At 45.1% G+C, this 26707-nt stretch overlaps 1 protein-coding gene across 2 annotated transcripts in view; it reads left to right on the top strand.

The window, feature by feature from the left end:
• EXOC6B (exocyst complex component 6B) overlaps positions 1-18758 on the top strand; it is a 708301-nt gene extending 689543 nt beyond the window's left edge. For both annotated transcript variants that reach the window (XM_012173630.3, XM_060412346.1), the window contains 2 exons: positions 11125-11237; positions 15359-18758. In XM_012173630.3, coding sequence (XP_012029020.2) covers positions 11125-11237; positions 15359-15485 — 240 coding nt within the window. In that variant the 3' untranslated portion in view covers positions 15486-18758. The remainder of the gene's footprint in view (positions 1-11124; positions 11238-15358) is intronic.
• The last annotated feature ends 7949 nt before the right edge of the window (positions 18759-26707 follow it).

The raw sequence follows: 26707 nt of genomic DNA, 5'->3' as shown, positions 1-26707 counted from the left end.
ATGTGTTAATAAATATACATATGTTTCCTAGCTCTGTCCATTGATAGAGCTTAGAAACAATAACACCGCAATAGGAATGAGCATGCTAATGGCCCAGATCTTGGTTTCTAAAAACTATTCTCCAACACAAGGAACCAGAGCTCCTTGGAGAAGTGACTAGTTCCAAAGCAGGGGCAGGGAATGTGCAAGATGAGCTTGGCACATCTTATAGCGTCAGCAAGTAAGGAATTGTTCAAGAAAGGATAGACAGATGGAAAATACATGGGAGAGCCAGTCTGCGGGCATCCCTGATGACCAAAGCTGGAACAGTTTGAATAACAGCATGAAAGATGATTGTAATAATCCACAAAATAAATACCTCTGAGGTCATACTGATATAAATAAATGGACAAATAAATGGAGGAGAAGGAGCAATACTTTTCCTCACAGGAGGATTTCATTTAATAACTGTATACATATATATTAGCATTATTAATTTAAAATTATTAATAATAAATGTTGTTATAGACAAGATCCACCAATGGATGTTAACATTAGCGGACAAAAGTTTGAGGAGAAACAGGATATTTTCTTAGTATCAAAGTATATCTCCCACAAACAAAATATTAATTACAAAGGTAAAAATAATAATTTTGCAGTAGAGAAACTTAACCACTTAAACTAAGTGATCAAGTGATCATTATTGGTTAATATCACCAATAGTGAAATATGTGGATATCATGTACACCTGATTTGATACACTAAGAAGGGGACAGTATCACTTCTTTAGTGTTTTTGCAAAACAAAAAATGCATAGCCTCAATCCAGAATTTCTTAACCTTGACACTGCTACCATTTGGGATTGGTAATTCTTTGCTGTAGGGGCTGTCCTGAGCACTATAGAATGTTTACTAGCATTCCTGGCTCACTCAGTACCAGAAACATCACCTCCACTACCACCACCAGCCTTGTTACAACCAAAAATGTCTCCAGACATATTTCCAGGTGTCCTATGTGAGGCAAGATCTCCCCTCATTGAAACCTACTGCCTCAGTCTGCTGCTGCTGCTGCTAAGTTGCTTCAGTCATGTCCGACTCTGTGCAACCCCATAGACGGCAGCCCACCAGGCTCCCCTGTCCCTGGGATTCTCCAGGCAAGAACACTGGAGTGGGTTGCCATTTCCTTCTCCAGTGCATGAAAGCGAAAAGTGAAAGTGAAGTCGCTCAGTCGTGTCCGACTCTTAGCGACCCCATGGACTGCAGCCTACCAGGCTCCACCATCCATGGGATTTTCCAAGCAAGAATACTGGAGTGGATTGCCATTTCCTTCTTGAGGAGATCTTCCCAACCCAGGGATTGAACCCAGATCTCTCACATTGCAGGCAGACTCTTTATCCTCTGAGCCACCAGGGAAGTCTAAGCAAATATTCAGTTCAGTTCAGTTCAGTCACTCAGTCGTGTCTGACTCTTTGCGACCCCATGAATCGCAGCACGCCAGGCCTCCCTGTGCATCACCAACTCCCGGAGTACACCCAAACTCATGTCCATCGAGTCGGTGATGCCATCCAGCCATCTCATCCTCTGTCGTCCCCTTCTCCTCCTGCCCGCAATCCCTCCCAGCATCAGAGTCTTTTCCAGTGACTCAACTCTTCACATGAGGTAGCCAAAGTATTGGAGTTTCAGCTTTAGCATCAGTCCTTCCAAAGAATACCCAGGACTGATCTCTTTCAGAATGGACTGATTGGATCTCCTTGCAGTCGAAGGGACTCTCAAGAGTCTTCTCCAACACCACAGTTCAAAAGCATCAATTCTTCGGTGCTCAGCTTTCTCCACAGTCCAACTCTCACATCCATACATGACCACTGGAAAAAACATAGCCTTGACTAGACGGACCTTTGTTGGCAAAGTAATGTCTCTGCTTTTGAATATGCTGTCTAGATTGGTCATAACTTTCCTTCCAAGCGTCTTTTAATTTCATGGCTGCAGTCACCATCTGCAATGATTTTGGAGGGCCCCAAAATAAGGTCAGTCACTATTTCTCCTGTTTCCCCATCTATTTCTCATGAAGTGATGGGACCAGATGCCATGATCTTTGTTTTCTGAATGTTGAGCTTTAAGCCAACTTTTTCACTCTCCTCTTTCACTCTCGGGCAGACTCAAATTAAGGGTCCTTCTGCAAAATGAATAAGTAATTTAAAAGTGTCAAGTTCTTCAAAGATAAAAATGAGAAAATATACTGGAAGAGTCATAGGAGACATGATGATTAAATGCAGTGGGATACTGAATTGGATCAGAAAAAGGACGTTAGTGGAAAATCTGGTGAAAATAGAATGAAATAGTGTAATAGTATTGTACCAATGTTGATTTCTTGGTTCTGATAATTGTAATATAATATGTGGACATTAGAGAAGCTGGGTAAAGCTGGACATTAGAGGAATTGTCTAAACTATTTTTGCAACTTGTATGTAAGTCTAAAATTATTTCAAAACAAAAATTTTTTAAAAATGAAATCTGTGACTGATGGTAATAATAAAATGCAGGCAGATTTCTGTATCTGACTCAATGACAGAGATATAATCATAACACATTTGTTTTTGCTGATGTGATTCTTATCACCTCACACGTTATCTGATAATCAAAATAAATTTAAACCCAGTGTGTGTGTGCATTCTGAACCACAGTTTATATATGCTGTTTATATTTTGTTATAAGTGAAAAACCTGGTAAAATGTTCATGTGATAGTTCAAAAAGAAGAGGAATACATTACTTAATAGCATTAAAATCATTTGGCTTGGATTACAGTTATTTGTGTTTTTCTTTTATTCTCCTATGCGGGGAGAAACCACATATCTTAATATCACTTGTAAAACCCATCCCTGTCCTTCCACATATTAGATGATTCTAAAAACATTTGCTGAATTCAGTGGCTTATGTCTTCATTAAGACAATCCAAGACAAGCAACTATGCTTTATTATTTATGTTTCAAATCCTATGAGTAAATATTAGAAGAGGCAACTCACTTGAACTTTTTAAACTTAAGAAGGTTATAATTTTTATGCAACTCTTAAGAAATATAAATAGAATGAACATGGTGCAGGCCCACAACATGGTTCTGTAAATTCAATGAGAAGTCATCACATGGAAAATCAAGAATTTTAACAATGTTCTGACACAGAAGTAAGAATTCATCAAAAGTCTATTACATGGAGACCCACTCTCTAATGAGGGTTCCTGGGGATGAGAGAAGTGAACTGTTCTTGTGGTTGTGTTAGCCTGTTGCCCCAGCCCATCTAGCCTCCCAGCTCTGACCAACCAAACCAGACCCTTGGCTGTGGACCCTCCTGACCATCCCAGGACACAGGGCCCATGTGTGCTCTGATCTTCTCTCATAATGAGACTAATTCTTGCTGAAAATATCTGTTACAGGTGCTTCCTTGTGGCCATACACCACTTAACACTGGTGCAGGCACACAGTCATCACTCAACTCTTGGCTAAAGCCAGAAACTAATACCAGAACAGAGGGTGAATGGAGGGCTTCCCTCACAGCTCAGTTGGTAAAGAATCTGCCTGCAATGCAGGAGACCCCAGCTCGATTCCTGGGTCAGGAAGATCTATGGGAGAAGAGACAGGCTACCCACTCCAGTATTCTTGGGCTTCCCTGGTGGCTCAGCTGGTAAAGAATCTGCCTGAAATGCAGGAGACCTGGGTTCGATCCCTAGGTTGGGAAGATCCCCTGGAGAAAGGAACGGCTAGAGACTTCCATGTATAGTCCATGGGGTCGCAAAGAATCGGACGCAAGTGAGCAGCTTTCACTCTCACGGGTTGGATGGAATAGCGGAGCGACGGAAGGCCATCAGAAGTGGCACTGGAGTTGCTGCTTCAGTCGCTCAGTCATGTCTTACTCTTTCCAACCCCATAAACTGCAGCACGCCAGGCTTCCCTGTCCTTCACTATCTCCCAGAGTTTGCCCAGACTCATGTCCGTTGAGTCATGCTGCTACCCAACCATCTTATTTTCAGTCTCCCCATTCTCCTGCTGCCCTCAATCTTTCCCAGCATCAGGGTCTTTCCAGTGAGTCGGCTCTTTGCATCAGGCGGCCAAAGTATTGGAGCTTCAGCATCAGTCCTTGCAATGATTATTCAGGGATGATTTCCTTTATGATAGACTGGTTTGATCTCCTTGCAGTCCCTGGGACTCTCAAGAGTCCCTTCCAGCACCGCAATATGAAAGCATCAATTCTTTGATGCTCAGTCTTCTTTATGGTCCAACTCTTACATCCATACATGACTACTGGAAAAACCATAGCTTTGACTAGATGGACCTTTGTTGGCAAAGTGATGTTTCTGCTTTTTAATACACTGTCTAGTGTTGTCATAGCTTTTCTTCCAAGGAGCAAGTGTCTTTTAATTTCATGGCTGCAGTCACCATCCACATTGATTTTAGAGTCCAAGAGAATAAAGTCTGTCACTGTTTCCACTTTTTCCCCATCTATTTGCCATAAAGGAGTGGGACCTGATGCCATGATCTTCTTTTTTTGAATACTGAGTTTTAAGCCAACTTTTTTGCTCTCCTCCTTCACTCTCATTAAGAAGCTCTTTAGTTCCTCCTTTCTTTCTGCCATTAGAGTGGTATCATCTGCATGTCTGAGGTTGTTACTTCTCCCAGCAATCTTGATTCCAGCTTGTGATTCATCCACCCCCACATTTTGCATGATGTACTTTGCATATCTAACCTGAGTACAGGCTTAGATAGTACCAAGATGCACATTAAATACGAAATCATTGTCAAAAGAAAGCCATCCCTTTATAGTCTTTGTGATAGTAAAGCGAGTATCTCATTGTTGCCCTGATGTTTGAGTTATCTTCTATTTATGACAAGTTAGAATGGTTTCCCATTTATGACAGTGGTGTAAAGTGTTCTTTTAAATTTTTTAATGCCAAAATATGAATCAATGCAAAAATGTTACATTAATAATTATACTTATAGCATGAGGATATGGTAAAAAATTACAAATTGATACTCAATAAAGTTTGAAGAATAGTTCAGTCTCCTGCCTTTGATACTCCTCTTTTTTCCTCTTCTCCATCCCACTCCAGTACTCTTGCCTGGAAAATCCCATGGACAGAGGAGCCTGGTAGGCTGCAGTCCATGGGGTTGCAAAGAGTCGGACATGACTGAGCGACTTCACTTTCACTTTTCACTTTCATGCATTGGAGAAGGAAATGGCAACCCACTCCAGTGTTCTTGCCTGGAGAATCCCAGGGATGGGGGAGCCTGATGGGCTGCCGTCTGTGGGATCACACAGAGTCAGACACGACTGAAGCGACTTAGCAGCAGCAGCAGCAGCAGCAGCATCCCCCTCCTGCTTATAAATGTGAAGAAATAAAATATGATACAGTGCATACATAGTATTCTACTTTCTGTGAAAGAAAGAAGAGGAAATAAGGAAGCAAACGTGTATCTGTTTATCTTTACAAATAGAAACATAGTAAGGGCACATTCACAAACAATGGAGTTGGGCACCTATCAGGCATGGTAGAAACTGGGGTAAAAGGGATACAAGAAGGAAAGACTGACACTTTTTCTGAGTTAATGTTTTTTGTATAGTTTGACTTTTGGAAGCATGTCAGTGTCCTACATATGTAAAAAAATAAATTACAAAGGATGGGAGGGAGGAGCCTAAATGGAAACAAATGAACCTGGTTTTATTGAGATGAATACCATAACCAAACTGAAGAGAGAATTTTTTTTTTGCATTAGCTCCTTTTATTCATTTGATCTTAGAAGATAAAATATTGAGTCCTGAGGCTTCCCTTTTTCCAGTGAATCATGTTTATAATTTTTCCCTTAGAAAAACAATGTTATACAGATTTATTATTTAGAGAATTGCAGTTTACCGTTCTTCTTGACTCTGCTGTGCGTCTATAGTTAGTCAATTCAGGGTTGTGATGTTGTGACACTGCCAGTGCTTTGAAAACTCTGTAGTAAGTTCAACTCGTTGAGCACCACCTATTTGCCCAAACCATGCTAGGTGCTGGAGAGATGGTAATGGATAAGATATATGACACCAGTCTACTGGGGAAGTTGAGGACTATACAATTAATTACCAGTGCGATGAGTGTTATGAGAGGGGGCAGATAACACAGATTTAATGGAACCCTAGACGGTGGAACCTGATGGGCTGCCGTCTGTGGGGTCGCACAGAGTCGGACACGACTGCAGTGACTTAGCAGCAGCAGCAGCAGAGGTGCAGGAATCAGTTCGGTTCAGTTAAGTCACTCAGTCGTGTCCAGTTGTTTGCGACCCCATGGACCACAGCATGCCAGGCCTCCCTGTCCATCACCAACTCCCGGGGCTTACTCAAACTCATGTCCATAGAGCGGGGATGTTATCCAATCATCTCATCCTCTGTTGTCCCCTTCTCCCACCTTCAGTCTTTTCCAGCACCAGAGTCTTTTCCAATGAGTCAGTTCTTCACATCAGGGGGCCAAAGTATTGGAGTTTAGGTTCAGCATCAGGCCTTCCAAATAATATTCAGGACTGATTTTCTTTAGGATTGACTGGTTTGATCTCCTTGCAGTCCAAGAGACTTTCGAGAGTCTTCTCCAACACCACAGTTCAAAAGCATCAATTCTTCATTGCTCAGCTTTCTATATAGTCCAACTCTCACATCCATACATGACTGCTGGAAAAACCATAGCTTCAACTAGACTGACCTTTGTTGGCAAAGTAATGTCTCTGCTTTTGAATATGCTGTCTAGGTTGAGCATAGCTTTTCTTCCAAGGAGCAAGCATCATTTAATTTCATGACTGCAGTCACCATCTGCTGAAGGGAAGATTTACAAAAAGACTAATATCAATGGCTTATGAGCACAGGCTTTGGTTGCACCCGCTCAGTCTTAGGCTGGAGGGAGAGCTGCAAACAAATCTCAGCCTTATTTTCAGCAGGTTCATTTTGCAGTGGCTTATGCAAACAGTTCTGAGACAATTTTAGATATACTATTGAGCAAATTAGTATGTGACAGGATGGTGTTGAGAATTCTCACTGTGGACATGTGAAATAGAGGAAGGCGAGAAAGAACTCTCCAAGAATGATTAGAATTGGAGGTACTGGTGTAAACTCATGATTTCTAAAGTATGTGTGCATGTGTGCATATATACTCACATACGCATGTGGATGTGTGGATATATTTATATTTATATATTTCCTAGCTAGGTCTGCTGAGAGGGCTTAATACCCATAGATTGTCCCGCAGTAGCAATGAGCTCACCTAGCACCCAAAGCTTGATCTCTAATAACATCCCCACTAAAAGATACCAGGGCTGAGTTCAGAACTGAGCACGGTCAATACAAGATGAACCCACGACACCTTAATATGCCAGAAAGTAAGGAAGTCCTGAAAAGAATCGGGGGGGGGGGGGCATGTCACAAGAGCACAGGCTCTAGCTTGAAGGATCTCCCACTGCTAAACCTGGGACAACTTGAGAACCAAAGTAATTAGGTGTAGTAATGAATATAAACTATTAAACAGTGGAAACCCATGAATCCATACCAGTAAAAAAAACAGATGAATTAATAGTGGAGCAGAAGCGAGCCCTTGATTATGGTCAAATGCTGAGTGACAGCTGATAAACTTGGAGGGAAGGATGGAATCAGTTTGAAACTATCGTAGTGAAGACTAAATTGGAGAAGCATCTTCAATAGATGCTAAATCTAAATAGAAAAAATTAATCAGGAACAGTATGCTCACATGATCTCCTAAATTGCTTGCTCGTTACAAAAGAAAAAATAATACCTAGACAGTGGAGAAATCAGACGACATCTTATCTTGACTGGGTGATCAAAATTAATGTCACCGTTGAGAGACACGTGAACATTTGCACCTCCAGATGTGATGCCCTGAGGAGGACACAGCATCTCATGTAGGATTCTGGCCAGATATGCGTATCTTATATCTTATTATGGGAAAGAGTTAGGAAAGTCAAAATGTAGGATGAAAAAGAAGGCAAGGAACTTTTGAAGAGTTGATATTATTCAAATATGTCAATATCATATAAGAATGGCTGTGGAAATAGTCCAGATTAAAGGAGACTCAATAGCTAGCTAAATGTAGTACCTGATCCTGAACAAAGAAGCTATACAGGACATTATTGGGTCAATTTATAAAATTAGAATATGAACTGTATCAAAATTAAATTTATTAAAGTTAAAAACCGTATTGTGATGATATTTGAGAAGAATGCTGAAATATTTGGGGATAAAGGGCCATGATGTGTGTAATTACTCTCAAGAGACTCCAAGAAGAAATACTGTATATGTGCAAAAAAAGAAAGAACACAAATGATGGAGCTTGCTGGGTAAAATGTTGATGATGCATGGATCTGGGAGGAAGGTATATAGTGCTCCTTATACTATGCCTATTCTTAGAACTTTCTGATAGATTGAAATTATTTTCAAAATGAAAACTTTTAGAAATAAAAAATGAAAATGTGATCGTGATAACACACGTTCAGTGATGGCAGAATGTTCAGCATCCTCAAGATGACTTTATTGAGATCTTACAAGGCAGTTGCATGCAGAGAACTAGGCTGAGAAGCCTAATTCACCTCGGAATATCGTAGTCTGGAGATCAAAGTGCCGTGATAAAGAGGCCTACTGGTTTTCTTATTCTCTTATTCCAGTGCTGATCTAAAGAATCCAGTAGAGCTGCACCCCAGAGCAGATTAACTTAGCTAAGTCTTACCCAGACTCTAGTCTGTGTCCATCTGTCAGAGGAGACCATCAGATCTAGGTGCAGGCCACGGAAAAGGCCTGTGGAAAGCAGCATAGACCCAGAGTGTGAGCCGCAGGCTCATACTGGTTGAGCTTAGTAGAGTTGTGTGGCTTCCAGGCCCAGCGTGGGATAAACTAGCTAGCTTGTCATCTCAGAGGTCGTAGGCTCAGTACTGGCATTGAGAGACTTTGGCAAGAATTTAAAAATGGGAAATTTTGGAACTAAGTTATGAACTGCCCTCCACGCCCTATTGGTGATTTACCCAGGTTTCATCATCCAGAAAGACATGGTGTTCTTTGCAGTAAATCAGAAAATGCTGATACCATCAATTCCATCCCTGAAATTAAGATTCTATTAGTAGAGAACAAAATGAAATTAGTTTTATTAAATGTATATATATATATATTTATATATGCCCACATCTGAGAAATAATATCTAAAATAGCTTTAAGAAATCAGGTTTTCAAATTTTTCCAATTAAACTTGTTATTCTTTCATGTTTCTTTTGTTAGGTCCCTAGCATTCAAACAGCAAAAAGCTCCCAACATTTTTTGTTTAGTTTTCTAAGAGAAAAAAAAAACTAATTAATAAAATGCTATCTTTTTCCATCGTTTCTTTCCTTGGGGTTTGAGGGAAAAGCATAATCTTACTTGTAGAAGACCTTTAGAACAAGGGACACTCCAAGTGTCTATCATATTCCCTAGGAGGAACTGTCTCGAGCAGTCTTTAGGCTGAAAATACCAAGATTAGGATAGGAAGTCAGGGAAATTTTTCTTCCGAAGGAGAGCTCTGTGAGGCCTTGGGGCAGTGAAAGGAAGTGGTAGAAGCCCCTTTACTTGCCAACTAAAATAAGCGTGACCGAAAAGGGGCCTGAGAGGGCCGTTTGGGGCCTTGCTGACCCAGGCCAACCAACATGTCTGTCTCTCTCCCCGTCTCCTCTCATATTTAGTATCCCTTTCTTGGCTGAGGGTGTAGGGGCTTTTCTCTGTTTTAGTTTTGGGACTTCAGCCAGTTTCCATCCTGAGGAAGTTCTTAACATCTATTCTAAGAGAATGGGTAGGAGAGGAGACTGGGCCCACACTGCACGGTGGGGAAGACAGCGGAGGATGGTGTGCCTACGAGCCCAGACTCTGGCACTGAATTTGATTCTTGGCCTCTCTGCCTTAGTTCTGCACAGAGAGATTGTCGTCTACTTATCTCTTGGAAAGGGAGACGTAGGGAAATGCCCTGAGTCCAGAAGCACTTAAATATGTATCTCACTGCTAGAAAGACTTCTTGAAGGCCCTTCTTCTATGTAATGATGTGAGTCTGGGGCAGTGACCCCCCAGAGGTTTATATGGGGGTGGCTAACAGCTTCCCTTTCATTACCTCTACCTTACCTGTAAAAGGCACTGATTTTTTTCTTTCTTAGTTTTATTTAGTTATGAGTTTTAAATATTTGTTAGACTGATACGAGGCTAAAGCTGGCTGAGAAGGAAAGCCTTTGACAAAATGTAGTTAGTTAGCAGATTTCTATCTGTTCAACCAGGGTCCACATAGGTGTTGTATATTGCCTCATGTAAATATTATATGGTCCATTTACGTCTTGGTTCAGTGGGCGTCTGTGCTGTCTGTGTATCCTGTTTGTTTTTAGCATGTGTCTGTATCAACTGAGTAACTTGGCAAAGTCAACACAGCAAGTCATGAAATTCATACTTGAACCCAGACCTTTTAACCCGAAAGCTCATTTAGTTGCATATGGGGCCCTGGACACACCCACCTTTATTTGTTCATGGTTGAATTCTGAGCTCCTAGAATGGTGCTTGGCACATGGAAGACATTTCGTAAGTATTTATTAAGTGAATGAGTGATTATTATGATAGTCTGGTGTTTTGATTCAGTCCAGTGCCAGTTTCTTTCCAGGCCTGCCTCTGAGAGCTCTCTGCCAGCATCAGCAATGCAGTGCTTCCGGCAGATGACTCTACCTTACAGTGATTACCCGTTTATTTTCTTAGTTTCGTTACTGTAGTCACTCTTTCTCTTGTGTGTGTGTTAGTCGCTCAGTCATGTCCAGCTCTTTGTGAGCCCATAGGCTGCAGCCTGCCGGGCTCCTCTGTCCACGGAGTCTTCAGGCAAGAATATGGAGGGGGTCACCATCCCCTTCTCCGGGTGCTCTTCCCAACCCAGGGATCAAACCCGGGTCTCCTGCATTGCAGGTGGATTCTTTACCATCTGAGCTATCAGGGAAGAATCATACTCTCTCTCGTATTACAATTTTAATTTTATTTTTCAAATCTAGTGGGTAGTGAAGGGTGCTAGGAGTTTTTGAGATCCTGATTTGCCTTATCTGTCTGATTACTTACCGGAGTGGGGGTTTGGATATTTTACAGCTTTTGGATCTCTTCATCCAGTGGGATTGGTCAACCTACCTTGCTGACTACGGTCAGCCCACCTGCAAGTACCTCCGGGTGAACCCTGTGACGGCTCTGACGCTGCTTGAGAAGTGAGTACCCGTCCCGTGGTCTGTTCTGAGGGGTGGGGTAATGGGAGGGGAGGTTGATGCAGATGATAATTTTCTCTCTGCCACTACCTTGAAAAGATGGCAAAGAGGCCCCACTCTTAAAGCCGCCACAGGTGTTCTCAGCAGTTTCCATCACTGGATTTGGCAGTTCAGTCTTCCTTTTGGAGCCTCTTAATCCCTGAGCCCCCGCAAGCTAGGGAAAGTGTGTGTCAAGGGAACTGTGACATTACCTCAGAGCTTACCTAGAGATGACAGGAGGAGAAAGGAAGATGCCTTAGCTTGGGGCTCAGGTCAGCCTGGTGAACAGAGTGAGCCAGCCCCAGCCATCTGGGGTGTGATGATGGATGGAGAGCATCCCCACAGAACAGATGGCTTCTCTGGTTCCTGGCAAAGAAGCTCCTGAAATTATTTCAGCTGCCCTACCAACCCTTGTCTCCATCAGACTGAGCTTTCTTATGCTGAGTAGCCCAAGAAAGCTGCATTGGAAGTGTCTAACTCTTGCCTTAAGCAGTCACTAGCCTGCAAAGTGGCTGCCATGGGACTTTGGCGTCTCTGAAGCAGAGGTGCCGCCGCTGAGGTAGAGTTAGCCGGCTCCAGAACATTTCACTAACCAATATGTCACCCAGATGCTGGAATCTGCGCTGCGTTGTAGCCTGGGTCTGGCTCTAGCTCACCTAGTTGAGAGCTGGCAGACTAGAGACAAAGACCCATGTAAAAAGGAAGCTTTTTGTTGTCATCAAACTAGATAAAAGCCTTGGCTTCTTAGAAGAGTGCCCTGCATCTAGACAGTGTAGCAAGTCTACATATACAGCCGGTCAGGCAGGTCTCAGCTCCTAGGAAGGTGAGGATCCGAGTCCAGGCGGCCAGAGTGAAGCCTTCAGCAGCAGGAGAGGCTGAGGGGTGCCTTCCTACTGAAGGCTCTCATCGGGGAGAGAAGGGGAGGAGGTAGAGAGCGGGCGCGAGCAGGAGGTGTGTGTCTGGGGCCAAGCCACTAAGAGCCCAGAATTGACTTTTTCCAGATCAAGACAGACTCATGTTTCCATTTTAACTCTGTTTCCCATGATTCTCTCTCCCAATGACCTTCTTCCCTAGGATATCTAGAGAGTAAGTATTTTATTCACTTGGGCCTTTTCCACTACTTTGAGGCAAGTCCTTCTGGTTTCCTCATTGACACTAATGACTATACTAAAATCCCTCCCCTGTGAGTTGTCCCCACCCTGACATGCTAATCTGCTAAACCAGCCCAGTGCCAGCTGGCTGGCTGCCTCCTCTCTCCTTGGTCCTTCAAGTGACCCTTGGCTTACCAGTTCCTTTGGGGCTGGGAGTGGTGACAGGGATTTTCCCCCATCAGTGCCAGGTGAAAGGTTGCTCCCGCCCACCTTCCTGGCACACTCAATGCTCTTGCTAGTCCAGGGCCTGAAATCCAGCCCCGACACGAGGGAGCTTCCTCAGCAGTCTTCCCGCCCTCCCAGTGGTGAGGCCCTGGCTTCAGGATCTCCCACAGAAGACTCTTTCTTAGAGGTGAGGCCTCACCCACGTTCTCAGCACCCTACTGGCTTTTGCGTTGCTGCTCGGGTGTCCTGTTCAGATGGGCTCTGGGATTCCCTTCGGCCAGTTGCCTCTCTCAACAGTTCTTACTCGTCTGTTCCTGAGAATCTCAGATCTAGGAAGTACTGGCTTATCTACTTCCTGTGGATCAACAACAGGCTAAAAGAATCAGCCTCTCAGTAGCATTCTGGAGGCCTAGCCAGTGATAAGGCCGTGTGCTTACCCTGGGTGATCAGCAGGATTTAAAAGCCCCCTTCCAAACACAGTAGGGCAGAGGCCACCTGGATCACTAAAATCCACATTTCCCAGCCTCATGGGAATCAGTCTCTCGATCTGACTCTCTCCTGCTTTCGCCACAGCCAGCTCTACCACCAGAGCTCAACACGCTCTCCTTTCCAACCTGACACTTCTTAGCGGGATGAGACCTGGAAAGACACAAGGACATGATGAGGACTTTCAGGAAAGAGAAGAGGCCCCTGCGTCTTTGAGAGGTGTCCAGGCCCCAAAAGATCCAGATCCTGGGCTCACAGAATGTGATAGGGGGTGGGGGCTCTCCTTTGGTTTTCGAGCATTGCAGGATACATGCCAGCATGCCACCATCAGCCCTCGGGGCACCTGAGTTTCTCCTTCAAGTAATCCCCACTCCAGGCCTTAATGGCTAAGAAATCCTGGCCTCTGGGGCCCAGAGACTACCCTCTTCTCCTGTTTCCTCCTACCTTCTTTCTGGACCTCCCCAAAGGGAGTTGAAAGCCATCTCTGTCTTTGGGCTGCTTTGAGGAGTCATGAAACGAATGACCACATCGGATGTTAAATTAAGTGTCCTATAAAGGTCAGAAGTGCTTTTCTTCCTTTATTATTCTTTTTGTTTTGTTTAGTGTTGGTTTTATTTAGATTTATAGTATATCCAGCAAAGGAGTTGCTGTCTGGGATAAATAATCCTAAGTCAAGCCAGTTCCACAAACATCATGGTGCAGTTACTGTTTGAGGGACCAAATACAGTAATCATCATAGCCTTGGGGTCCTTTGTGCTTTCTTTTCAACCTAAACCTCTAAACCTCTGTCATCTCTCCTTCTTCCTCCCTTTCAAGCACAGACCTCCACATGTGGGTGGTTGTGCCTTATACGCAGTGTCTAAGTATGCTTGATGAGTAATTCCAGGCTCAAGGCCCTAAAGCTTAGATCAGAGAGAGAAGTCTCAGTTGGTTTGTGGCTGTCACCATCAGCCAGGGCCATCAATCTGGGATGCTCATCAGAACCTCCCTACCATATGGATAGAAACGTCCTTATGGACTCTCTGACCTTCTGGCCTCTCTAGTCCATCCCTCTGCACGGGGCCTCCCCACAGGAAAAAGTGGTCCAGGATTAGCCAAAGGCCCCTGCGACGTCTTCCTGGAAGCAGTTCACTGCTCCCTGGACTCCTTTCTGTCCCCTCCTCACCTATCTCCATGCAGGGCAAGGGGCTTGAAGTCAGAGAGCTGACTAAGCTCTGGAGGGATGGTAGTGAGGAGCCACCTAGGCCGACCCCAGGGATGAATGAGTCTGAGCAGTGTCCTTCTTTCTCTACCATTATCCAGTGTGCAGAGACTGGGGCCGAAGTTGACAATCACCAACAAATACCAGGGGCTGGGGCACCTTTCAGGGGAATGAAAGACTCCTGGGATCTGTCACAATGGCTAAGTCAGGCTTGAGGTTCCTCTGGACCTCGGCCTAGCCTTACCTTTCTCCATCCATGCTCTCCAGTTAGGCCTCTCCATCTGTGGAATTGATGGCCAGAACTGCCCATGGTTTGTGCTCTAGGAATATGCCGTCTTGGGAGCGTTAGCAGGAGCCAGTTAAAAAGCTTTCCAAAGGTCAAGATCTGAAGGTGTCACAGCCATTGAGAACACAGGGGCTTCTCTTGCCTAAAACCCTGGTTTTTCAAGTGAGAGAACGGCTCAGCCCTTTGGCACCTGCTTTCCTCAGCACCATGCCCTCTGAACTACCTCACTGCCTCTGGGCCCCTATTCTGAGGCAAAGGAAAAGAGATCAATCAAGCCCTTGGTTTTGTTAGGAGTAGGATAGAGTTACCAGCTAGAGTAATGTTTAGAAATGCATAGTGGCTTTCAGTTACTCGTGTTCTTTTGAAATTGCTCGTTAAGAGCATTGTCCTGCTTTCCCTTTCAAATACCAGCTGTAAGGTCGCATCAGGATTTTAGGAGGTTCGGGGGTAATGAGAAGACCTTAGACATTCTCTGAGATCCTGTTGTCCATCAGGGCTGCAGCAGGTGCCAGACACCTATAGTAGGCTCATACCTGGGCACAGAAAGGAAGGAAGCAGGTAGGGTGAGCATGGGTAGTAAGGGGGCTGGCCATGGCTGGCTCTCAACTGTTTCCCAGAGGTGAGTGAAGCTGGGAGGCATGGAGGTGCCAGCAGGGCAGCTTTCTGAATAGTAGGTGAGTATGGGCCTGACAGTGGAAATGTTCTGGACTCTCTCAGCTCTGGGTGGTTGTTAAGACATACTGGCCACCATTGCCGCCTTGAACACTTTGCTGTCTTTCTTCCCTTCTCTGTTTAGGATGAAGGACACCAGCCGCAAGAATAACATGTTTGCACAGTTTCGGAAAAATGAGCGAGACAAGCAGAAATTGATTGACACCGTGGCCAAGCAACTCCGGGGACTCATCAGCAGCCACCACTCGTGAAGACGGGCCTCGGGCCCACAGAGGCTGCTGGCTGCAGCCCCAGAGTCTGGGACCCAGCGCTGGCTGGCCCTGCCTTTGTGCATTCTTCTTCAAAGAGAACAAATGTATTTTTTTATAATAACCTATGTACAGTATTCGCATAACCTTTCCCTATAGTAGAAGAGGCACGAGAGTAAGCAAGTCCATGAGACGTTGCTCAGCCAGGCTTCAGGGGAAGCCACACTACACTGTATCTTCCTAGAGACGGTGGTGTCATCAGTCCAGTGTGAGGAACCACCTTTCATCCGTGGCTCTAGAGCTTAGGTCTGGGGCTCAGAAACTGCACAAACAAAATGGGCACTTGGCACTGGGAGGTAAGGTGAGCAGGCAGAAGGATAATAAAGTTCATCCTGTTGACTCCTAGGTACCCCATTCACTGCGTAGGTGAGGCTGGTTGTTGTTGATGCAAGGAAAGGGCCTGGAAGACACTACTCCTTGGTCCATGAAAGACCAACACACAGCTGTGGAGTTCCAGAGGTCTCTTCTCCTCAGTCCAGTGACTTTCCCTGACCAGACAGCAGGCATGCCGTTGTGACCAGATGAGAGCCTCACTGCCGTCCCCCCGAGGATGGCGTCTTTTAGCCTAGATCTGCCCCCGGTGCTTTCACTCCTGGTTCTTCTGGGGCATGGGAGAGCCGAGTACGCAGTGGGACTAACTAGACCTCATGACTAGCTGTGGGCTGCCCCCACACCGGGAGGAGGTCTTGACGCTAGTGTGAATGGGATCAGAGCCCCAGCCCCTTCCCTGTTCCTCTCACTGCCTTCTTTCCAGGTCAGGCGCCTGGTTCGGGGCATATGTCCGCAGTTATTCCACAGACAGAGAATCTCAGACTTGGCCTCCTCCAGCAGTGTCATTGGGATAGTCAGCTTGCAGAAGCCTGAGAAATGACCTTTTGCCTTCCGCTTAGGTAAAACCTGAAGATTACTGGGATCGTTCCTTTGTGTTTTAAAACCAGCCTTCTGGCCACCATCTCCATAGGAAATGCCACCAGCTCTGTCCTTGGAGAGAGCTTTCTCTGGGCATGCCTCTGGGATGGAGCCACTGTCACCATGAAGTAGAGCAGGTCAACCATGACTAATGGTTTGTCACCCCAGCCGTCCCCCACCAAGTCATGCCCTGGATAAGAAGCTCCTGCTCAAGCCTAAAGCTTCCGTCCCCCTTTGAGGTCCCCAGAGCTATCTTTTGGCTTTGTCTGAGAAAGATTGCCTGTAATCCTATCCTTCAAGCTCGAGTTTGCAGAGGAGCCTGAACTGGCTAGGTCCTCTCGCAAATGGGCTCCTGTGACTTAATGCAAAGGCTTTGCTATGGGGTCAGTCATTGGAACCTGCCCCTTAAGACACTTCAGGAAGATGCTATTAAGGCTACTGGCAAGAGTATAATTGTGCATCACCAAACAATGACAAATAAGCCACACAGGCCTTGCCAGCTAGGATTAGTGGGAGGAAAGACTCAGCAGACAGAATTCTTCACCACCTTTGTCAGCTATTGAGCTGCTTCTAGGGAGGGCCGTGCTTTTCACCACCACCACCCCCCGCCCCCCTGCCAAATATTGTGTCATAACTTGAAAACCACGGGGAAGGAAATAGGCACACAGACACACACAGACTTCCCCAAAACTGGAAAGACCAGGCTGCTTGTGGGCTCTGCAGAAGCTTTCTGAGGCTCATCCTCAGGGCTCGTCATCCTGAGGGTTTGGTCCAGGGTCTTAGAATGAGGATCAGAGATGAGTGCTGCCACTCAGAACTGCCATAGCCAAGGGAAGGCAGGGGTCCAAGGGAATGAGACCAAAAATGCCATCTCTCAAATTCTGGACTTTGTTAGAAAAGAGCAAGAAATGATCACTCTAATCCTATTGCTTAAGAAGGGCCCCAAACACCCTCCTTCACTAGACCCGTTACAGCAGGATCTCTTCTGCGTTTTGCATCCCACTCTCACTTTGGAGTGGAATGGAGAGAAGCTTAAGTATGTCACTTTGTTCTTCAAGCATTATCATTGTTGGTCTGGTCTCAGACCTGTACCCTGGAGAAACAGTGTTACAAAGAGAAAATGAACAGGGTGGAGGAACGAGGGTCACCTTGGCCCTTGCACACAGAAGTCCGTCTGTAGAAAACACTTACTCAAGCCCAAGACTCACAGGGTAGGTCCTTTGTTAGAGCCCTTCTTTCCTCTTGGTCTGCCTCCAGCCTTCCCTAACAAAACCAACCTGCACCACTGAGTTGTCTGTGGAGACACACTCTTGGTGCCCAGGGAAAGGTAAAAAACAGGCACTGGCAGTGTCCAGACTGTTTGAATTGGTGAAGTCGGAGTTTTCAGTTTTGTCTGTAGGCCTCAAGCTAGGTCAGCCCTTGAGAGGACTTGGACAAAGCATGGGTGCCTGTGTCCCCCAGAATCCTGACATCTGGCCTCAAATGCCCAGAGATGTAGATACGCCCCGGAGGCCTCAGAAGAGGCGAGAAAAAGAGTGCTTAGAGGCCTTTCCACCTTCTAGTTGGCTGAGTTCTTGGGAAAACCAGGTCCATATTCCTGAAGGGACAGTCAGGTATGGGACCCTAGTGGGTTGCAAGTAGTAATTTAGGCAGCTGGAATAGTGTGAATGTATCACATGGCAAAATCTCTGAGTAGAATAAACAAAGCTGCTGATGGTGGGGAAGAACAGGATGTGAAAATTGGAAGCAGCAGAGAGTTCCCGTTGGTAAAGGGCATATACAGCATCCAGGGAGCAATGCCCAGCATTTGCATTGTCTCCCAGGCCTCCAAGTCAGCCTAGCTTCACTGCGCACTTGACAAGTGCTTGCTCAGCAAGTCCCAGACCCAGGCCCTTTATCCCCAAGGTTGGCATTGGCCGTGACTCTGCCCATGAGGCCTCTGAGCACATGCCCCACGGCCTGCTGCAGACGCCCCTCACCAGAGCCGCGCTTCTCCCAGGACGCCGCACCAGGCTGCTTCTGTTGCCTCTGTTCTTTTTCCTTTGCCTGAGTTTGCAATTACTTTTCGCTAATGTGTTGGAAATGGCCTTTTTATTTTGCACAAATAGTTGCACATTTATGAGGGAACTTTAGGAAAGTCCATTTTTAACTCTAAAGGGAACTTTTTTCTTTAAAACTCAACCAGTAAAGCTACTGATAAAGATGGGCTTGTGGTTAGTAGAAAACCTCTCACGTGGAAAGAGCATGTCTATTCCTCCTGTATGTTCTCTTTTCATTGCTATTAAATAAGGGAGCCTACGCACCTGCCCACCGTGTTGTCTCATGGCTTTTGTTCTCCCGCCCCTTTCCCACCGTGGAGCGTGGTTGGTGATCTGGATACAGGCACTGCACCCCTTCAGCCGCAGTGGGGACTAGAGCAGGCAGAAGCCTGCTGGGGAAGAGAAAGCCGCCTGCTAGACAAGGCAAGAAATCGAATTGTGGCCTTGGAAACATTCCAAACCACCAGCCTGGCATTCCTCCCTGTACCATTAATACGGGCATCATCGTCATCAAGAAGAATAACCCTTGAGTTGCCTGATTTATGAGGAGTACCTGGCTAGGCAACTAGGGGCACACTGTGTTCTGAACACTGGCCCTGCCATGGCAAGGCTCCGGTTAAGACGGAGCCAGGAGGGATTATCTAGAAGAAGGAGCGAAATGAACTCTTAGAGCTTGGTGGGGAGAGGGGTAAGCATCACAGACTGCCGAGGGAATGGCTCTCGTCAGGCAAGCAGCGCAGAGAAAAGTGAAAGTCGCTCAGCCGTATCCAACTCTTTGCGACCCCATGGACTACACAGTCCATGAAATTCTCCAGGCCAGAACACTGGGATGGGTATCCTTTTCCTTCCCCAGGGGATCTTCCCAACCCAGGGATCGAACCCAGGTCTCCTGCATTGCAGGCGGATTCTTTACCCGTGAGCTGCAAGGGCCCAGAGGAATAGGGATGTTAATTAGCTGGGTCTTGAAGGAATTAAATCCAATGTGGGGCAGACCACGTTAGAGTGAAAAGTTGGCACAAGTCTGGTAGGCATATCTGAAATGACGGTAAGGCCTGAAATGTCTGTGCCACAGCACCTAGCCTTCCTGGCCCCAGGCTGGCATGGAATGGGAATAGGCTGGAGAGAATTTCTTCAGTAACAAGTCTGACCACTGCAACTGGGCTTCAGTGTCTGAGAGACCTGGGCTTCAGTTCCTGCTGTACCACTTACCAGCTGAATGACCTTGAAGAGTGAACTCCCTGAATCTCATAATCCTAATCAGTGAAAGCAGAACCGTAGTCAGGCCCAATGTACAGGCTTGTTGTGAAGTGTAACTGGGCTACGGATGGTCAAAAGGCCTAGCCATTTCCTAGCCACACACACAAGCTTTTCCAGGCCTTTCCCTCCCTCGCCTCCAATTCCACAACATGCAGCAACACGTCATATAGAATTGTCCAGAGCATCGCTGCCTCCCGGGTTCCCCTCCCCAAAGCCCATCACAGGCTTCATGGTCCCTAGGTCCCCCGAGCTTCTGCGTAGACACTGACATTACAAGCCTTCACTTCAGCCAGCCAGTTACCTGGTTCAGAGTAGAGCCAGTCCTTCAGGTGGGATCTGCCCCTCAATTCCACTTGGAACCTCTTCTGCCAAAACTTATACCTCCTTCTAAAGTTTAGGAGTTCTTGACCAGAATTCCCTGAACCCCTGGAGTGTGTGTGGGGGGATATATGTACAAACACACAGGCTTGTATGCACTCAGTTTTCTGGCTAGACGGTGCATGGCTTTCATCAATGTCTAAGGAAGATTCAGGACTAAAATCCTAAATAATAACCAGATCCCTTTGGAAGTATAGATCTCCCTGTAGGAAAAGCCAGACACTGAGCAGTCACCTCCTCTCCCTGCCTCACAGAGTTCTGGCAGGAGATTTTTCAGGACCCGCAGCTCTGCCTCCCACCTCTCCCGGGAACCTCCACGTGAACCTCGGGTCACACCTAAACACCAGTACAACCACCATTCCTAGCTTGACCTCCCGGAACCAGTTTAGGGTACCCAGGGGCACGCGAAGTCTTGTAATTCTGAGAAGAGAGACTCCCAGCTGGTTGAGGGAATCGCAAGCAAGAAGGTCCAGTCTAGAGGCTTGGGCTGTGGAAGCTGAACTGAACCCAGACGGTTTCCCACAGCTTCTGAGTCTGAGCAGTGCTACAAAGCCTCACCCACGGCCTTGTCCAGAGAGGGCCCAGCAACCCTTTTGGTACGTGTGCGCTGCGGGGAACCACACCAAACCAGGGACAGATGGGAAGCTGTCTCTAGCTTGCCCCTTGTCTGATCTGCTCAGCAGGCAGATGAGGATGGGGAATAGCCAGTGGGAGATAAGGGGAGGGAGGAGAAAGCGTTGCCAACCCTTTACCCCGGAGACCTCAGCTTTGATTTAATGGACACTGTTTGCCGGAATGAGAGAGCCTCCAGGCCCAAGAGACCAGAAGACAAAGGCTCTCGAGGAAGTGCAGGGAGGCGGAGGGGAGTGGTGGGGGCCAGGCATTGTGCTGGAGCACCACCCCTCTATCTGTTTCAATCACTGCTAGGGTTAGGGTTACCCTGCCTTTGGGGCCCCGGCTCCTCTGTGGGGTCTGTGACATCAGCTGTTGTGATGCTAATGGAGCCCCCCTGCCCCCCCCACAGGGGGTACCCCTGCACTAGCCAGCCCACATCAGCTCCTGGGGAGGATACCAGCTCCTATTCCCTCAGGGAGGGGGCAGTCTGTGGGCCCAGAACCCAACCCAAGGCAACAGCCCCCCTTCCAGTCTGAACCCACTGCTAAGTGTACCTTCCAAGCCCAAGCTGTGACCTTCCTCTCTCCAAAGCTCCAGAAAAGGAATGAAATCTGAACATTGAGACGCTTTTCTGGCCCTAAACAATCCTTCCATTCTCTAGGCTCAATGATGGGTCTATTCCCTCCTGTAAATGGGTCTCGTAATCTTCAACTTTTACCTTTGCTTCTAAGGGTAATTAATTGCATCTCCCTCTTGTTCTCCCCACACACTCCCCTCTCTGTTACAAGGCTCAGGTTAAGCTGGGTGGATGGCTTTTCTTTCTTTCTATTCCATAGAGTGCTTATTTTTAAAGCTGATGGAGTAACGCCCTGCCCTCTGCTGTGATCCTCTTTTCCGGAGAAGCCTACTGGGGAAACACCACTTCCCTGGGCACAGGAAAGGGGCCCTCAGACTGTCCAGCTTTTCAGAGAACCAGCTCTGAGCTACCATATCACTCCTCCCAACCCCCTGATATGTTTCCAAGGTTTTAGGAAAGACATTTTCAGGTACCACTCAGGAGCAAAGTGGAGGGTTAAGTAGTGATCTGGGAAGTAAAGCTGGGCACAGGAGAAAGCAAGACCAAAGGATCAGAGTCTCTCTTTTTTCCAGGATGAGGAGAAACAGTAAGGTTCAAGTGCAGGGAAGCTTGAGGACATCCAGGTTGGAGGTGAGGGTAAGACCCATGAAGGCCAGCTGGCAGAGAGACTGCCGTGGTGGGGGCAGGTCTTGCAGGCAGCAGGTTGAACCCCACAGAGACAGGTGGTTTCTGGTGTCGGTGTCCTTGGCTGATGCCTCTGCTCTTCGAAGGCGGGAAAGACATCGCAGGCCTGTCTGAGGCCCCCGCAGCACCTCAGCCAGCAGATGGCATATGGGCTATCGTGGCCACATCAGGTCACACTTAGTGATTCGCTACCGAGAGGGGACCGTGAGGGCAGCACCCCTTGCTAAGAGGAATTCTCTGTCACTGACATTCTTGAGAAAGCATATGGTGATAATAAAAAGCAAACCAACCTTTAGCCAGGTTTATTACCGTGTAAAATTCTCTGCAGATATGTTCCATTCCACTCTTGGTATGCCACGGAATAAGGAACAGGTTGAAAACAGATTGAGTAAGGTGAGAAATCAAAGTAGCATTTTAATTCCTGATGGGCGGGATGTGGTCCTGGTGGTGATGGTGAACGTGTCCATACCCTCCTGCGCACACGTGCCCACAGAGATCCGACAGTGCCTCTGGAGGTTTTCCCCACTGGGCCCGAAGGCCGTCCCCACACGGAGCCATTGCTCGCAGGATGGTGATGCTCTTTCAGATCATTTTACTACATGTATATTGACTTTTTTCACACAAAACATTATGGTGTATTAAACTGCAGGTTGTTTATTTTTTTTTTCTGCACAGTGTACCTTAAACATTTTTGTGGTAACATACAGGATATCTTCATCCTTTGTGAAGCTCATAATTATTTCTATTGCACGGATATACCTTGAGTTTACGTAATCAATTCCCGATTGATGGATATTTGGGATGTTCCCAGTATTTCGCAGGCGTTTCACAGTGTACCAAGACATCTGTATACATCTTTGCCTTGTTTAGGTGTTTCTGCAGCATACAGTTTCGGGAGTGAAATTCATTGGTTAAAGGCTATAAATACCATTAATATTGATAAAAAGTGTGTCTTTCTAGCAAATCACCAACTTATACTGTCTCCAATACTATGAGTTTGCGTGTATTCTCAGCCCTAAGGAAGTTCAATATTCATTCACTTTTTACAAAAGTAAAAAATCATTTCCTTTCATTTATACTTCCTTATAGCGAGCCTAAGCATCACTTATATTGTTCATTGCTCGGTGCATTTCCTCTTGTATGAAGTAGCCATCCATTTATTGTGCCTTTAAAAAAATAGGTTGTTTCCTTGTTCATATGATTTGTAACTCTTTGTCTATATGGGATTTCAATTATTTGTCTTATGCATAGCAAATATTTTCCCCAGCTTTTGAGTTTGCTCATGGTCCATATCGTTTAGAACTCTTCACTCTACAAGCGAAAAAAACCAGTTCATAAAAGGAGATCTATGCATTGACGGTCCAAAGTTAGTTCAAGGTTGTTTTGCTTCAGTGACTGAAAAACATCAAGGTTCTTTCCTTCTCTCCTTTTCAAGTAGCAAGGCCATCCTAAATGTCACTATCCTTCTGGTGGCTGACTGTCATTTTTCCAGGTTTCATGTCTCCACACCACACTGTGTAGAAACTGACTTCCACTGGCCCTGCGAGACGAGTGAGGAACCTTCTGCCCCTGTGCCTCCCCTATTGGGAGACCTACATTTAATTACACGTCATCCTTTTTGATCAGGACCAATTCATGAGTTCACTGCTTATGCCAGAGTGACTTGTACCAATCATGGTGACAAAGGCAACAAGGTTACCTTGGTAGATTAAACCAATAATTTCTTACCCCTAGAATTTATAGAAAAGAGGTATTAATACTCACCACGAAGCAAACTGCAAGATGTCTGTACAATGGGGAAGAAGTGGAAGGAATATTGGGGAGACAGGCCACAATATTCACTGCATGGTGCTTTTTTGTCATATAGAAAGTTTTTTCATTTTGGGAACATTAATTTATCAGAATTTTCATTTATGATGTTTAGATTTCACACCATACTTAGATTTTCCCCTCTTCAAAACTGTAAAAACATTGGCCCATGTTTTCTTCTGATATTTGTGTTTAATATAGCAACCATTTATCAGCTTGAATTTTACTTAGAGGTGAAGAATGTGGCAGAGATCCAGTTTTTTCTTTTTTTCCAAATGGCTCACCAGTTGTCCCCCAACATCACTGATTTCTTTTTAAATGTTATTTTTATCATATATAAAATTCCCATTTGTTCTTGGGTCTATTTCTGGACTTTCTATACTGTTCCATGATCATTCTGTTTCTGAGCCATTACCATATTGTTTTAGCTACTGTTGTCTTTGTAATTTCTTTTAATATCTAGTAACCTACATCGACCCACTCCAGTGTTCTTGCCTGGAGAATCCTAGCGACGGCGGAGCCTGGTGGGCTGTCGTCTATGGGGTTGCAGAGTCGGACGCGACTGAAGCGACTTAGCAGCAGCAGCAGCAGCAACCTACATTGTGGAGTAGGAAATGGCAACCCACTCCAGTATTCTTGCCCGGAGAATTCCATAGACAGAAGAGCCTGGCGGGCCACAGTCCAGGGGGTCACAAAGAGCTGGACACGGACTGAAGCTACTGAGCATGCATGTGAGCATGCAACCTACATCGTGGTTTTCTTTTTCCAAAATGTTCTTCAATATTTGGTTACTTATTCTTCCCAGGTAGTTTTCTTTTTTGTAAAATTGAGGTATAATTGCTTTAAAATGCTGTATTCTCCCAGAGTAGTATTAGTCTTTAAAAAAAATGTTTAAAGGTATATTGTCATTTTGACAGGGATTGCACTGAATTATAAAATAATTTACAGGTAAATGACACCTTTATAACATAAAGCCTGTCTATGCAATGATGAAAAATGTTTATTTACTCACCACATGTATATTCCTCTGACAGTTTTTAATATTTTCTTCATTTAGATTCTTTGCCTTTCTTATTCAATACAAACACAGATGTTTTATGTCACCATCATTGTTATAAATGAGATCTCTCCTTCCATGTCCTATAGTTTCTTTGGCTTTTAATTACAGAAGTAATATATAAACCCCTATAAAATTAGCAAAACTCCTGAAGTCTGATATTACCTAATATTGGTAAGGATATGGAGAAACATTTGTAAGAAGATAAACTAATACAACTGCTTTAGAAAGTAGTTTGCTGATGCAGATCCAAGCCCCTCATCCACAGCTCAGAGATCCAAAGGGCTCTGAAAGCTGAACGCTCTTTCCTAACTCATCTGGTGGCAAAACCTGACCTGCTGTGAAGCTACGTGTCATCTTTATTTGTCTCAATGTGAATATTTATATTTTTCACCACAGAAGAAGTAATACATTTGATTACAGAATACTTTCCCAAACCCTACTGAAAGTGTTATGTATGGCATATATACTATATTACATTTCTAAAATCCAAAAAATTCTTATCCTGAAAGGTATCTGACCATAAGGGCATTGAGCCATGCATTGTGGGCCTGTATCTGAGAAAAATGCACATATCCCAAGACCCAGCAATGTTACTTCTGAGAATATTCCCTTGGGAAATCAGTCCTGTGGGCACGAGGAGACATAAGACTGTTCATTCTAGCATTGCTTGTGATGATGAAAAACTAGAAATTACCTAAAGGTCCACCAAGCAGTGAGTAGAAAAATTGTGATATATCCATCTAATAGAATATATCACAGCAGTTGGAATGAACGATAGTTACATATGTCAATATCAATAAATCTTTTAAAAGTTGTTGAGTCAAAAAGCAAGCTGAAGAATGATAGTGCCTGTCACTCTGCAAGCATGAGGGAGAGTGATAAACAGTAAGTTCCTTCTGTGGTAGGAGGAACAAAATAAGGTCCCCTGGGGCATGCGGGGTTTTGCTACTTTATAAAGTCTAATTTCCTTTTTAAAAATCTGAAATGCACATGGCAAAATGTTGAAATGTTTTTACAAATAAATTTGCAGTCTACGTAATGATCCTGACCCTTTTTGTGGCTGCATAGTATTCCATGCTGGGACTACTTCTTAATTTAGCCATTTCCTTACTCTTTATTGATATTTAACTTGCTTTTTCTTACTTGTTATAACCCAAACTGCAGAAGCAAGCACATTTGATATCACTTTGCATTTATACAAACACCTCTTTAAGATTGCTAGTAATTCCTAGGAGTGATGTTAGTAGGTAAAGGGTTCACATTTTATGGACTCCCAGATGGCACTATTGGTAAAGAACCTGCCAGCCAAGGCAGGCTACACAAGAGACTTGGGTTTGATCTCTGGGTCAAGAAGATCCCCTGGAGAAGGGCATGGCAACCCACTCCAGTATTCTGGCCTAGAGAATCCCATGGACAGAGGGGCCTGGCAAGCTACAGTCAATGGGATTGAAAAGAGTCGGACATGACTGGAGCACCTTAGCACACATATATTTTATATTTGGTTAGATGATGCCAACTGTCTTTCAAAAAGGCTGTACTAATTTACTTTCTTACCAGCAATGTAAGAGACTGTCAGTTTCCCAACATCATCAGTGAAACACACTGGAGTGAGAAGAAATGGTTTATTAATTTGCAGTTGCCAATTTCTGTTAGGCTGAATCATCTTTTCCCATCTCATTAGTCATTTATAGTATTGTTTTCAATTCAAAGTATGTTCAGCTACAAGTAATGGAAAATGGACAATGAGTTTGGTAAAGAATAAGGTAGGGATTTTTTTTGTTCTTCATTTGGCTTCCATGTTTTGTTTTGACTAAGAAGAATCCTGGAGGCTTAGCAC

Source organism: Ovis aries, chromosome 3, assembly GCF_016772045.2.
Source record: "Ovis aries strain OAR_USU_Benz2616 breed Rambouillet chromosome 3, ARS-UI_Ramb_v3.0, whole genome shotgun sequence".
In the NCBI taxonomy this organism is placed as follows: Eukaryota; Metazoa; Chordata; class Mammalia; order Artiodactyla; family Bovidae; genus Ovis; species Ovis aries.
Note: the sequence above shows the minus strand (reverse complement) of the source record. Positions and strands in the feature narration are given on the sequence as shown.